General features: G+C 36.4%; 2 protein-coding genes across 14 annotated transcripts in view; both read left to right on the forward strand.

The window, feature by feature from the left end:
• Positions 1–14,997, forward strand: part of LOC129771373 (uncharacterized) — a 284,948-nt gene that overhangs the window by 69,716 nt on the left and 200,235 nt on the right. The gene's annotated exons all lie outside the window — the stretch shown is intronic.
• On the forward strand, positions 1,822–10,602 carry LOC129771368 (uncharacterized). Of its 5 annotated transcripts, none has more exons than XM_055774940.1 (4): positions 1,822–6,565; positions 6,631–6,705; positions 6,757–6,927; positions 6,982–10,602. In XM_055774940.1, exons 3-4 carry the CDS (start codon positions 6,784–6,786, stop codon positions 10,309–10,311), a joined length of 3,474 nt encoding a protein of 1,157 aa, XP_055630915.1. In that variant the 5' UTR covers positions 1,822–6,565; positions 6,631–6,705; positions 6,757–6,783; the 3' UTR covers positions 10,312–10,602. The 5 variants fall into 5 exon arrangements, with proteins under 5 accessions (XP_055630915.1, XP_055630916.1, XP_055630913.1 ...); XM_055774941.1 differs by having other exon boundaries at positions 6,760–6,927; XM_055774938.1 differs by having other exon boundaries at positions 1,822–6,705.

A 14,997-nucleotide genomic window follows, 5' to 3' on the forward strand; every position in this document is an offset into this window, starting at 1 on the left:
AATATTCTGAGATGGTGGAGTGTTGGAATTGACCCATCTGGTCATGGGAACCATTTTAAATTTCAAGAAATTTACGACAATGAACAAGTCCTAAGGCTAATATTTTTTGGAGGCGATAGAATTTCGATTTTATCATTTGAATTAGAAGCATACCATCCTACGAGAATATTCTGAGATGGTGGAGTGATGGAATTGACCCATCTGGTCATGGGAACCATTTTAAATTTCAAGAAATTTACGATAATGGACAAGTCCTAAGGCTAATATTTTTCGGAGGCGATAGAATGTCAATTTTATCATTTGAATTAGAAGCATACTATCCTCCGAGAATATTCTGAGATGGTGGAATGTTGGAATTGACCCATCTGGTCATGGGAACCATTTTAAATTTCAAGAAATTTACGATAATGGACAAGTCCTAAGGCTAATATTTTTCGGAGGCGATAGAATGTCAATTTTATCATTTGAATTAGAAGCATACCATCCTATGAGAATATTTTGAGATGGTGGAGTGTTGGAATTGACTCATCTGGTCATGGGAACCATTTGAAATTTCAAGAAATTCACAAAAATGGACAAGTCCTAAGGCTGATATTTTTTGGAGGCGATGGAATGACATTTTTTTCATTTTAATTAGACACACGAGTCTTTCCATTAGTCATCAAACCGGCATCTACTGCTAAAATAATCGTTTTTGAATTTGAATGGCGGCTTCAAAAATTGATCGTTCATAACAAGAAAGTCAGCTTAAGTCGACCAATTAATTTGCTTCGATGGCTAATGAATCGCGGCTTAAATGTAAATCAGCTTACATCTCTGGACCAAATATTACATCGGTCAATGAAAAAATATTCAAAAAGAAAATAATTTTTTGGGTCGAATAAACTAAGTTTCTCTAAAATTTAGCCGATCAATATTATAGTCCAGTTCTAGATTTTCTTAGTCGAGCCGGATAGGCGCCGATTCCAAAACGTGATTAACCCATTCCAAAATATTGTTTCATGTTTTATTGTAAAATCTCATCATATTCTCACAAAAAAGTGCTTAAAAAATTAAGAATATTTGAGAAAATATATGAGGAAACGAATTTTTGATCGGTTGAGCAACCTACAACATGGGATAGTCTAGTATTTTCGGAAATGCTAGTCGATATTAATTTTCAGTTCGCGAAATCGATGCATCGAGAACACTTCTTAACCATGACTCGAGACTCCCGGCTTAAATTTACGAAAAAAAAGTTGAAATCGACTATTATCGAGTGATATTAATCATTCGACTTTGTTCCGATTTTCTGAATAAGAAACCTCCTCAGATCAGTCTCGTTCAGACGACTTGAAGCTGAAGTATTTTTATTATAAGTAAACGTATGCTTTCAAGTGATATAAATCTTACAATAGGGTTTTCTTTGCGACTCCTTGGTAGTCAGAGGTAATACCTAACCCACTGAGTAATGGAATTCAAGTTCTCCTCTCAGATTGAGCCTAGAGAAAAATATCTTGTTCTGCAAATTGTTATTAATTTAAATCTTATTTCGCCATACTTTTTCCCGTGAGTATTCACTTTAAATGAATAGAATACGTCCTACAATCAGTAGATCAATTAGGCGTAATTATATAAAAAAAAACTGTATTGATTTTTTCCTGGATCTAACCGCGTTGTCATCACTTCTGGTAATGATCGATTGTTCATTTTCATTCCTTTTTCTCCACTTCTGTCATACATATACATCTACTACTGAATCCACTGAACGCGAATTTAGCCTTCGTAACTTCCGTGAGCAACCACTTGCAACTTATTTAACACTAGAATTACCAGACCAGTCATTTTGACTGGTCGTGCAATTTCAATTTAAAATTCCTACGACATATTACATTTGCTTTCCGAAATGATGTTATGACTTTTGTAGCTATAAGTAGAAAAAACATTTTATAAACTTAATGTTACTTAATATTTATTACTAACAAATATATTTTTTTGTTATTGACATTTAAACCAGTACCAGTCAAACTGACTGGTGCATGTTTCTATGAAGAAATGTATGAGAGCGTTTTAATTTCAACATATTTTGACAGCAATTGTCAGCCCCTGAAAATGTTCTGCATATTTAGAAAATGCAACCAGCATACCTCTGGAATGTTCAGATGTGGAAAGTGAATTATACGACAGCGGCGATGATTTGTTAGATAGAAAAATTGATTCTCAAGGAAGTGATGATAACAGTGCTATTATCGAGAGTAGTGATGAGGAAATTCCTGATGATGACAATATAGATGAGCCAAGCGACAGTGGTTGCGTAAAAATTCCAATCAAGCGTACCAAATCAGCAAACTGAAATTGCTTTAGACGGAACTATTTGAACGAGAATTGAAGAAGGAGGTGTTGCTGGTAGATTACTAGTTCATAGTAATTTCAAAGATGTACACGGTCCAACAGCACATGCTGAAAGAAATATTATGAACGGGAATCTAAGTAGTGCGTTCCAATTACTGATTGATAACCATATTTTGGAACATATACGAATTTGTACAGAGTTAGAAGCCTCTCGAGTTTTGGAAAAAAGTGGACAATTACACAAGAAAAATTGAAGGCATCTCTTGCAATATTGTGCGCGCGTGGGGCGTACGAAGGAAATAGCTTCAAACAGGGGATGAACTTATATTACCGGGGATAAGCAACTTTTTCCATCGGAGGCCAGATGCAGATTTACTCAGTATTTTCCAAACAAACCCCATAAATTTAGCATAAAATTCTAATTGGCGTCTGATGTAGAGACGAAATATGTGATAAATGGCTTTCCTTATTTAGGAAAAAGCGAGACTCGAAATGCATCAATCCCCCTATGCAAATTTGTCGTAATGAAATTTCTTGAACCGTATACCATGAAGGAGCGTAAAACTGATATTTTTTACAAGTATTCCTTTGGCGTTAAAATTAAGATCTCAAAATACTTCGTTGCTTGGAACGATACGCGCTTCTATTGGCAACCAGACATATTTTGGCGTCGATGTCACTGATCGAATGGAAATCAGGTTCCAGAAGGTGACCACTTCAACTGTTTTTCAATAATTTAGTTTCAGCCGGAAGAAATAGCTGGATATTGAACAAAACATAACAGGAGAAAATATCTCACGAGAAGACTTTCTGTTTCAATTAGCAAAAGAACTTGCTTCAGAATATCAGACTTCAAGGCAAATACCACACGAAGCTGATATACCAACTACAAATGGCACTGTTTCTGTACGCAAATGGTGTCAAATAGAATATTTTAATAACAATAAGACTACAAATATTTGCAATAAATGCAAAAAAAGTCTATGTAGAAAGTGTATACACTGCAAAATCTATTGTGAGCAACAAACTGTAAACAATTAAGTGTTTTGTTATTTGACAATGTCTATTAGTCCATTTATCTATCACAATTAATATTGTTCAACTTATTTTCGCCATTTGATAAGTAATAGTACAGACTGGAACCACAATATTCATTTTTTCTTATACACCAGTCATTTTGACTGGTGCTGGTAGAAATAGGTATATATAAATAGCTGGTAAATCTAGTGTTAACACGGGGTCGTTTCCATACTAGGCGGTACAGGATAGTCCCGATCTTCTGAACAGACTTGAATGAACTAAAAACATCCGTAGCCGATCGAGTCAACTAGAAAAATAAGCTAGCGGCGGTCGCCGTTGGCCCCATTTTTCTTGTTGAAAAAAACCGGCGTCGACATTTTCAAATATGGCGTCGACCGCCGAAATTTTTGACGACAGAAGTGTCTGTCTCCTGGTCTGCTATACATTTTCTGTAGGCGTTAAGATCAACACTGAAAAATATTTCGACATAAAAAAGCGCAAAATAAAAAAAATACTAAGTCAGCGCTATTATCTTAAGTCACCAAAGTGAAGTTGTGTACTCTAGCTTCTTCTTCTTCTTGGATGGCACTACCGTTCCAGTGAAACTTTTGCCTTCTCAACGCAGCATTACTTGCGTCATTTTTATTAGTAGTGCTTGGTTGAGATTTCTATGCCGAATAACACGCCTTGAATGTACTCTGGAGGGGCAAGCTCTAGAATACGCGTGACCACAGTGCAAGCCGGAAGAATTTTCTTTCACGAAAAATCCCCCGACCAGAACGGGAATCGAACCCGAACCCCCGGCATGATAGTGTGGGACGCTAACCACTCGGCCACGGGAGCACGTACTCTAGCGCCGAATCGTAATGAAAATATTCGGTGGCGGAGTTGCGCCGTGGCGAATTTTCGTTCGGCAATGAAACGATTGCGATGAGTTGTGATGATATTGAAAGTGGAATACAGCTGGAATCCGACGAATGCATGGAAATTGAGGTAGGTTCAGTTTGTATTAATCTATGACTTCAGTAAAAATTTTATTACGACAAAATTAATTCATAATAAAAATTGCGCTTTTTTCTGTGTGGCATTCATACCCCTGAGTTCACTTTTTAAAAACATGAATAGAAACTATTGCTACATGTTCTTTAAATGTATTATTAAAAGAGCTTCTGAATGTTTCCACCAGAACCCAATGATAAATGGGTCTGAAAAGTTGAACGAATTGGTATGAAAATATGGAGAAATTTGCGTTAGTGATACTAAAGCCTATGATCATAACGCGAAATCCAACAGTCACATAATTTCCGTTGTTTCCTATTATAAGAAGAGATGTCGACCAGGAATATCATTTCATAATCAAAAGGGATGAAACACGGTACGTGGAATGGATTCAACGGATAAAAATTGAAAATCATCCGGCTAAGCAGTTTAAATTTCAGCATGTCGATATTCTACTAAGTAATTATCATCAATTTTCACGTATTATTTTTTTCAGAAACAAAACGTTTAACTAAACTATTAATTTGTATGGCTCGAACCTTGGCGATGGTAATTGAGGACAGGTTAAAAACTCTCAAGCCATTATTGTTCACCTGTTCAACACAAACGAGCAGCAATTCATTTAATCCTCGACGACCAAACGATTTTCTCCGGCAGCGAAATTGAAAATATCGACAGATCAAGAAATCATGTCTATATATTTTTTATCTGCTTCTATAGAAATTTCCCACCCTAATTAAAATAAACATTAGAGAAAATCAATTTGAGTATTTTATGCGTCTGAATAAACCACAAAAACGTAAACATCGATTAAATTTTCTTCTACGCTTCATCTGATTCGCTACTCAAAAGTGTCGTTTGACTGACCGATGAAAAAACACTTTCGTACGAAAACGAGGATAGGGCAATTCGTTCGAACGAACGATGTTCGAATGTTCGAACGGATAGATTTCTTTCGTACGAAACCAAGGATACGAATGAGGCATTCTTTCGAACGTTTTGTGTTCGTTCGAAAACAAGAATAAGGGTGTTTATTTTTTTGGTTCGTTAAGTTAGTGTATAGAATAATATTAGGTGATTAATAGCAGTAATAGACGATAATATCTACTGTTTGCGCCACGCGGAGCGAGCGCATACGTGTTGCGACATGACCTGTCATTCCATTGCATCACCGAGAGACGTGCGAAAGTGAGATGAAAGCAGTATCAACACAACAAACGAATATCACCCGAGCTATCCGAGCGAAGCCGACAGGACAAATACCCCACCAGAGCAGAACATGATCCATTCCACGACGATCCATTTCGTTTGGAACACTAATTTTCCGTACACCAGCCGAAACAATTTCTATCCTTTTCATTCAATCGCATCACCGAGAGACGTGCGAAAGTGAGATGAAAGCAGTATCAACACAACAAACTAATATCACCCGAGCTAACCGAGCGAAGCCGACAGGACAAACACCCCACCAATTTCAGGGAGTATAAAAGTAGCAGAGCAGCATATGATCCATCTTTATAAGTTTTTATTCACCACGTGTATTTAGAAACCATTAGAGAAAGTTATAGTGAAAATTTGGACTTTGAAAACTAGTGTCGTTTTTTCCTACAGTAAATTTAGTCAGACCCTTTCCAACCGGAGTACTATAAGGATTGAGAAATGTGTACTGTGAAGATGGCATCCTCTTATAAAATTAATTTAGAGATGTGTTTAGAAGCGGTTAACAGTTTAATTTCAACCAAGTGCCTAGAATATGATTTCAAGTTAAATTTTAAGAACATGCAAGTAATTTTGGAGCGTATGGGATTAGATAAAACGAACTATCCTAGTATGAAGGTAATCAAAAGCCTTCTAATGAAACATCGAAAATCCGTAAAACGGTTTGCTCCTGAGATTACTTTGCAGAATTGTTGGGATGCAGCGAATGATTTGATCGCTAGAGAAGAGTTGGATGAGCTATTCGAATTGAATTCTAAGAATCTGAAAGAAATTCTTGTAGAAATGGGATTAAACGAAAAATGCGCACCTAACTTAAAAAAAGTTAGGAATAACTTCGCTTGTAATCCAACATATAAGAAGTATCGTGCAGAACGAAAGGTGAGAACCCTTATAATTGTTATAAGCTTCCTGAAATTAATAAAACTATTTTGAAATTTTCAATGTGAAATCATTTCCGCAGAATATTGAACATTCAATTGCCGCTGAAAGTCATAACGTAAGTGTAAAATATCAAATTGCTTTGAAATAGTCACGCCATACAGTAACTTCAAATTTTTATAGATCGATAATTTCAAAGAATGTTCTTTTGAGAATGAAAGTGCCTGCTTGCCACAAGACTGCGTTGGAGTTCATGAAGTAAGATGACATTTCTATTTATTAATTCATGTATTAATAGTTGTTATTTAGCAGCTTTTATTAAATAAAACAGATCATATGTCCGAAACAAACTCATCTCCTTCACGTGTCGAAACAAGAACATTATCATTTGTATCATTTGACACAAACGATTTCGAGGAATTGGCCGACTCTCAAAGTACTACTTTTGACGGCGTTGATAATACGGGAAAAGATAACGAAGTAAGATGACATTTCCAATTAATTATTCATGTATTAATATGTATTATTCTTCAGCAACCTCCATTCGGATTTTTATTGAAAGGAACAGATTTATCGCGTGTCGAAATAAAATCATTATCCGTCGAGTTTCCTGCAAAAGTATGTAAGAAAGGAATGGAACTTAATGCTCCAGAAATTGAATGTCGCATTTTTGAAACATCAGTAAGTCAAATGCAAGAGAGATCAACGAACGACATGCAAGACTCGATTGTTTCATTTGATACCAATGATCTTGAAGGATCGACCAAATCACAAGATACTACTTATAGCAGTGATGTAGATGTAACTGAACTTGTGTTCAATACAACGGACTTTGAAAACCTACGAAAAGAGATAAAAGAAAAAGGCAACAGTAACAGGATCAAATACAATGTCAAGGTTGCGGAATGTGGGGCAACTGCCACAAAAAGACTTTATAGTGGTGCTTCAATTTACGAGTGTTCTTTTTACATCAACAAGAAGAACATTGAAATGTGTAAACATTATGATCAACATAATATAATGCAAAGCAAAACCAAGGTTGGCGATGCTAAATATAAGCAACAAAAGCATAGAAGGCCTTTTATAGTGGCCTTAGAAGATTTGTTAAAAATCAAATATGAAGAATTCAATATCTATTGTATAATCAATATAAATTCTCATAATTGCAACAAATCTGGCTGGCTATTTTATGGTGTCTGCGCTCACAAGACCTGCAGATCTTATCGTTTCAAAATTGTTTCTGTTACGGATGGTGATAACATATATAAAGTCGATGTCTATGTTAATGTCGCTATGACCCTGATACACGGGGAAAACCTGAAAGCGGCATATTGCAAAGGAGTAAAAAGAAACATAAATATGAAAAAACTGCAGCTCCAAAAACCACTTGAATTACGAACTAAGTTGATCAACGAAAAGAAAAAAAGGGAACCATTCGAGAAGGTAGACATTGTCAGCAAAAATGTATTGAAAAAAATTAGCAGTGAAGCTAAATCGAAGCTTAACAGGGATATTGATGATTTTCAAGATTTGATAAAAATGTCTGAGGATAACGGATCTTATATCAAAAATGTGTTTAGAAAGCCCTTTGGTGTAATTTGTTTTAATACAAAAATGTTCAAAGAGCTGAGAAAAAACAAGACTTACAGTCCTATTTTCTACATGGATGGTACTGGATCGGTTGTACGATATTCAAAAGCTGAGAAGCGTGTTCAAATATATGTTTTGGTCGCATACAATTACCGGTCAAATTTTAGTGTACCCGTAACAACCTTTGTGACTGAAAGCCAAAAAACAGTAGACTTCCACAATTGGTTGAATATATTTCGTGCTTCGTACGAGTCAGGCAGCTCTATGAATAAATTGAATAAAATAGCGAGAATTGTTAGTGTTGATTGGAGCTGGTCACTGATTGGTGGATTGATACGGGCTCTTAATAATCAACACCATACACTACCAGAGTATATCCGAGATTGTTATAAAGTTTGCATAAGAGAACTCAATCTCAATTTCACTATCATTCATTTATGCTACAGTCATTTCATGAATGTAGTTTCTAAGGACTTGAAATCTGCTCCAATCAACATAAAACATAAGTTCATGGACTGTATGCGATTGGCTGTACGTGCTACAAACTTAGTGGACTTAATCGATCTGTTTATCATTATGACATGCATTTTTGGATCTGCAAATGAGAACCGAATGCTTGAGACATCACTAAAAGAACTAGATGCAAAAATTAATGATAGAACAAGCTTCGATTCAGAAAGCGCTGGTAAATTTGATTATACTGGCATCGGTGAACCAGAAATTCTAAAAAAAGATGAGGACAAAATCTTCTTGGGATCGCCTTTTTATGCGTTGTTAAAAGAAACATTTGAAACAACATTAAAACAAATAGATGATCTCAGCCAAGGATCACAGAACCCACTGTATTTCAAAGGATTCTTGGAAGATGTCGCCTTGAAAAAATACATGCCTGTGGTTTGTTTGTGGTCAAATATAATAGTATCTCAAATTGACTCGAATCCGGATACTATTTCAAACGCAAGGGTTGAAAGCTTCTTCCGAACATTGAAACACAATGTTATGAAAGGTCAGCTCTACGAAAGAATAACACATTTTCTTCGAAAACTACAATCGTATATTGAATCTCTGTTCCACTTTTCCGACTTTGACATTGAAGATATATACGCTACTGATAAAGGAATAAGTAATGCTAAAAAACGTCAAGATGATAGAATCGCAGAATATGACAGATTTGTCGGAAACGTAGAAGACATAGAGGACGAATGGCATAGTCCATACTTTCAAAAAGATGCTTCAACCCACTTGTTCAAGAAGAAAAAGAAGCAGGAAACTAACAGCTTAAACACACAACTTGAACAATCAACACAGAAGCACCCAGATTCAAAGGAAAACAGTGATAACAACAGAAAAAGATCATTAGAAGAAGATTTAGAAACTACCTGTAATCTGTCCTCTATTCATCAATTCATTGACAAAGGATTTGAATTTCCAGTTACCACCAAATGGTATTTCGGTGAGTTTCCTTCAGAATATGAGAGCATAGGAGTAAGTAGTATGATTGTAAGCTCAGAAATGCTTCAAACGCTCGATGCACATACATATATGGATGGAGAAACCTTAGATGCGATAATTGCAGTGGCCATAAAAGAATGTGAGGTCGAAAGCGTAAAATTGGTATCAACTTACATGTCGAGAAACTTGTTTGATACAACTCAACTAAAAGAAGTATTGGATAGGAAACGAGATTATGTTTTACCAGTTCTAACCAATACATCGGGAGTATGGGTGGTTCCTTTGAATGTTAGAGCTGGGCAAGCACCCACCAAGCAAGTTGGAAGAGGGAACCATTGGGTTCTCTTCATTGCTGATTTTATGAATAGAGAAACTTTTTATTTAGATCCTCTCGAAACAGCATCCCCATATTTGAAGGACGTACAAGAAGAATTTTTGAAGGCAGTAAGCTCTATTCGGAGACTTAAAAATCAACCATTTGATTCAACCAATTGGCAAAGCGGCTCGAAAAATATTGCGCACGACAAGCAAAACGACGACTACAACTGTGGTGTATATGTAGCTAAATATGCACAAAACTTTCTTTTGAAGAAACCGTTGACCGGGCTAGGAAACATGGATTCTGAGAGGAAACAAATCAAAATAAAACTCCTAAATACAGCAGTAATAAAAATTTGTTTATACTGCAGCAGCTTGAAATCACTAATTTTGTCATGTCAATCATGTGGACGGAGGTGTTGCAGTAGATGCGCCCCAAATATGGTGCTAAAAATTCCATCTACAAAACAATGTGAAATATGTTCGAAAATTAAAATGATATAATTTTTAAGTCTCATCAATAAATTTTTATATTACCTTTTAACTTGAAGTATTTTTATTTGTCCAGTTTGAGTCCTTTCAGAAACGAGATAGAATCCTGTCGTCTAAGTCAAAAATGAAAAAATTGTCATTCCATCGGCTACAAAAAATAGTTGCCATAAACCTCAACCATTCGCGTGGATTTTTTTTTAAATTTTAAATGGTTCCTATGATCAGATAGGTCAATTCCAACACTCCACCATCTCAAAATATTTTCGGAGGATAGTATGCTTCTAATTCAAATGATAAAATTGACATTCTATCGCCTCCAAAAAATATTAGCCTTAGGACTTGTCCATTATCGTAAATTTCTTGAAATTTCAAATGGTTCCCATGACCAGATGGGTCAATTCCAACACTCCACCATCTCAGAATATTCTCGTAGGATGGTATGCTTCTAATTCAAATATAAAATCGACATTCTATCGCCTCCAAAAAATATTAGCCTTAGGACTTGTCCATTATCGTAAATTTCTTGAAATTTCAAATGGTTCCCATGACCAGATGGGTCAATTCCAACACTCCACCATCTCAAAATATTCTCGGAGGATAGTATGCTTCTAATTCAAATGATAAAATTGACATTCTATCGCCTCCGAAAAATATTAGCCTTAGGACTTGTCCATTATCGTAAATTTCTTGAAATTTAAAATGGTTCCCATGACCAGATGGGTCAATTCCAACACTCCACCATCTCAGAATATTCTCGTAGGATGGTATGCTTCTAATTCAAATGATAAAATCGACATTCTATCGCCTCCAAAAAATATTAGCCTTAGGACTTGTCCATTATCGTAAATTTCTTGAAATTTAAAATGGTTCCCATGACCAGATGGGTCAATTCCAACACTCCATCATCTCAGAATATTCTCGGAGGATGGTATGCTTCTAATTCAAATGATAAAATCGACATTCTATCGCCTCCAAAAAATATTAGCTTTAGGACTTGTCCATTATCGTAAATTTCTTGAAATTTCAAATGGTTCCCATGACCAGATGGGTCAATTCCAACATTCCACCATCTCAGAATATTCTCGGAGGATGGTATGCTTCTAATTCAAATGATAAAATTGACATTCTATCGCCTCCGAAAAATATTAGCCTTAGGACTTGTCCATTATCGTAAATTTCTTGAAATTTAAAATGGTTCCCATGACCAGATGGGTCAATTCCAACATTCCACCATCTCAGAATATTCTCGGAGGATGGTATGCTTCTAATTCAAATGATAAAATTGACATTCTATCGCCTCCGAAAAATATTAGCCTTAGGACTTGTCCATTATCGTAAATTTCTTGAAATTTAAAATGGTTCCCATGACCAGATGGGTCAATTCCAACATTCCACCATCTCAGAATATTCTCGGAGGATAGTATGCTTCTAATTCAAATGATAAAATTGACATTCTATCGCCTCCGAAAAATATTAGCCTTAGGACTTGTCCATTTTCGTGAATTTCTTGAAATTTCAAATGGTTCCCATGACCAGATAGGTCAATTCCAACACTCCACCATCTCAGAATATTCTCGTAGGATGGTGTGCTTCTAATTTAAATGATAAAACTGTCTTATCATCGGCTACAAAAAATGTCAGTTGTAATTAAAAGTTATTGGTATCTTTTTATTGGTATCTTCACCCACATCCCGAGCTTGCCGACGTGCCGAAACCCGGCTCGAATCAAACCAAACCCAACCCGAAACAAGTGGGTCCGGTTCGCGAAAGTCGAACAAAAACAAAACGAAGTAAATTAGCGTTGACGACGTTGTGCTTCGTATGTTCGTGACGGCTTCACGCATCCGATGGGACTTCGGCTTCGTGCACCCGATGGGGCGTCCACATTACATAACGAACCGAATATGCCGCCTGGTACAATCCGATCGGCATCATTCGGCATAATGTGGACGCGCCTTTACATTTCTGTGCCGGGATGTAAGTTCAAAGTTTCAGAAACAAGAGGCTAAGTCGAAGGTGCAAGGTTTTGAACGTTAATAACTCTTTCCCGGCTTAACGAAGTGGTATGGTATTATCACTTTGTTCGGAAGAGAAAATGTGACGTTTTTTTCGAACTTGCAACCTAAGTACAAGATTGTTGAACAGTAGAATGTTGGGAGCATGTTTGGTCTTGAATTTGATCATGTATTTCTTCTATTAAATCGCATGTATGTTTCTAATATGGAACACGTCAAAACGTGCCTAAAGGACTTGCACACTCAAACACATTATCCTGCACGAACTCGACCCGCTTTTTTACTTGCCGATTTTCCAATCTTGTACGAACTTATGAACTCATGTCGATGAGCCTTGTTGGGTTTTTGAGTTTTTTCTAAAATATTAGTCATTCTTATAACAAGTTGGTTCACGTAGCACAACTTAGACAGTATCTTGAAAGATGCAAATGAGGAATTAATATTTTATATATTAATAGGGGTCGATTTTTTGAACTCGTCGACCCCTAAAATCAGTTTTGGTTTATATTGACCCCTGGGAAACCAAGATCGATCCCAAGTGGGGATATAGACCACTTTGAGAAACCTTGGTTAGATTCAGTCTTCTAACTTGACCCATGGCTATAGGCAAATGAACTGCGATCACAGCGATCAGGCAACACCATGTGTTAAAGCAGAGAGTTAATGTGGAATTTGTTATCAATAAATATAATTTCTTTGTCGAAAGAGAGCCTGTATAAATTTAAGAGTCTATCGGACTGATTGGTGACTTTCAATTTTCAATTTTCGTGAATTCGAGCATTGTTTCTGGGTTAAAAGAGAAGAAGGTATTTTACTGCGGTAAGTGCTGTGCTCTTAGGTTGTGAACTGAAGAAAAAGTTGTTCCGCTGTCCTTGTGCCTCGTTTATGGAAACTATAAATACAGTCGACGGGGTGAGAATGGGTCAAAAACGGAGAAAGCTACTATTAGTAATATCTTGAGAAATATTGCGAATATTTTTGATAGGTGTGAGCCGTTTAATAGAAGACATATTTTCACTACTTCCAATGCATAATACTTAACGTAGTTACTTACGTAGTACTAATAGTTATTATTTAACAATTCATCAGGGTTTGATGTGTAGATAGCCAGCAAAAAAGACCCCAGGAAAATATAATGCCTGGCACTATTCAGAACTACTATAATGTTAATTGTTGGATACAATGATTCTTTTAAGTCTTGCCAGATGAGTCATTGCTGATTTTGAACATCAAAAAAGTTGGATGTTGCAGAAAAGCGTTTCCTTAGCTACTACTTTGCAGAAGCCGCATTTTCCAGGATTGCTGAAGCCGCTAATTGAAAGCCTTAAGGACAATCAAAAGAGTATTCTAGTGTAGAGAGACGAATTTCGAACATTTTTTCGAGTTCCGTAAAAATAAAATAATTTTTTTTTCTAACCTTTCTATCGTTCTTTGTTCATCTATCTTTTAGCAATAAAACAAGAATTGAATGGAGAAAAAATATTCATAACTAGGATAGCTGAGAGCTGATGAAAAAAAAGTTGTTCCATGGCGTACACGATTCCAGCCCTTCTGGTTATCTGAAACAAAAAAAAAACCAACAGGTTCTGAATTAGTAAAGATGCCGCTATCGCATGAACCTCGGACAAGTCAAAAACATATTTTTTAACAAAATGGCGGCCGCCATTTTGTGCGGTTATAAACGTTTTTTTCTTACCTTTGCTGATTTTTTAAAAATGGTAATATTTGAAAAATATATTTTTTAGAGGTTCATGCGATAGAGAGATGCCTACAGATTGTATCCAAATAAATTCGACATGAATCGGTTCAGTAGAACTTGAGATATCGTGTACGCCGGTTTTAAAAACTAGTTTCGAGAAAAACGCGTTTGAAGTTCATTGTTACGGCCGTACCAGGCTAGATACCGCATCACTAAAATGGCTTTAACTCGGTAAATAATAGGTTGTTCTATAAGTCTTTTCTAGGGTATATTCTTGAGCTTGAGTTTGGGTAGACTGTACAATTCGTAGTTCGAACACCCCGAATGACGCTTGGGACTAGCAAATCATTCTCGTTGTGCAATTTTCGGTGATTCGGGGCATTTGGTCAATAACGACGCCGGCCACGTCCTTACAGTCACCAGGGGAAGGGAAGGAATGTTAGTATAATATTTGCCGCCCGAAGGCCAGAAGAGTCGCCTCTATAGCGTGATTCCCTAGCGAATATCGGGGAGGGGAAAGTTGTTAGTAGGGAAGGGGGAAGAATCAGGATTCACTGAGGTAAGTGATATGATTATGTAAACGCGAACTATCGACCAATCAACGAAATTTTGAAAATCTTATATCTCAACACGCGGCAGAGATCTATCGGTTCCCTGAGCAGAAAACCTGTAACATTTTTTATATATTTATTTATTTATTATCGAAATACAATCGTAACTGCGAAGTTTTTACCGTGGGAAACCAGAGAAGGTAACCGAGAGAACTCCTCTCAACCCAATTGGAATAGCGATATATTCCATTGTTCAATGCACACAGTCTTTATTCATCTCCAATCGTGGTTACGGACGGCTATATTTGGGAAACCTGAGAAGGTAACCGAGATAATTCCTCTACAATGAATCTACCCGGAGATGTGTAATATATTGAAGTATATTACGTTATTTATCGTGTGTACGCTTCATAGAATTCCAATCATGACGACG

This window comes from Toxorhynchites rutilus, chromosome 2 (assembly GCF_029784135.1).
Source record: "Toxorhynchites rutilus septentrionalis strain SRP chromosome 2, ASM2978413v1, whole genome shotgun sequence".
Taxonomy (NCBI): domain Eukaryota; kingdom Metazoa; phylum Arthropoda; class Insecta; order Diptera; family Culicidae; genus Toxorhynchites; species Toxorhynchites rutilus.

Coding starts and splice junctions, on each gene's coding strand:
- LOC129771368 (XM_055774938.1), top strand. CDS start 6,784: ATGTCCGAAACAAACTCATCTCCTTCACGTGTCGAAACAAGAACATTA. Junction 6,928..6,981: donor ATACGGGAAAAGATAACGAA/GTAAGATGACAT, acceptor ATTATTCTTCAG/CAACCTCCATTCGGATTTTT.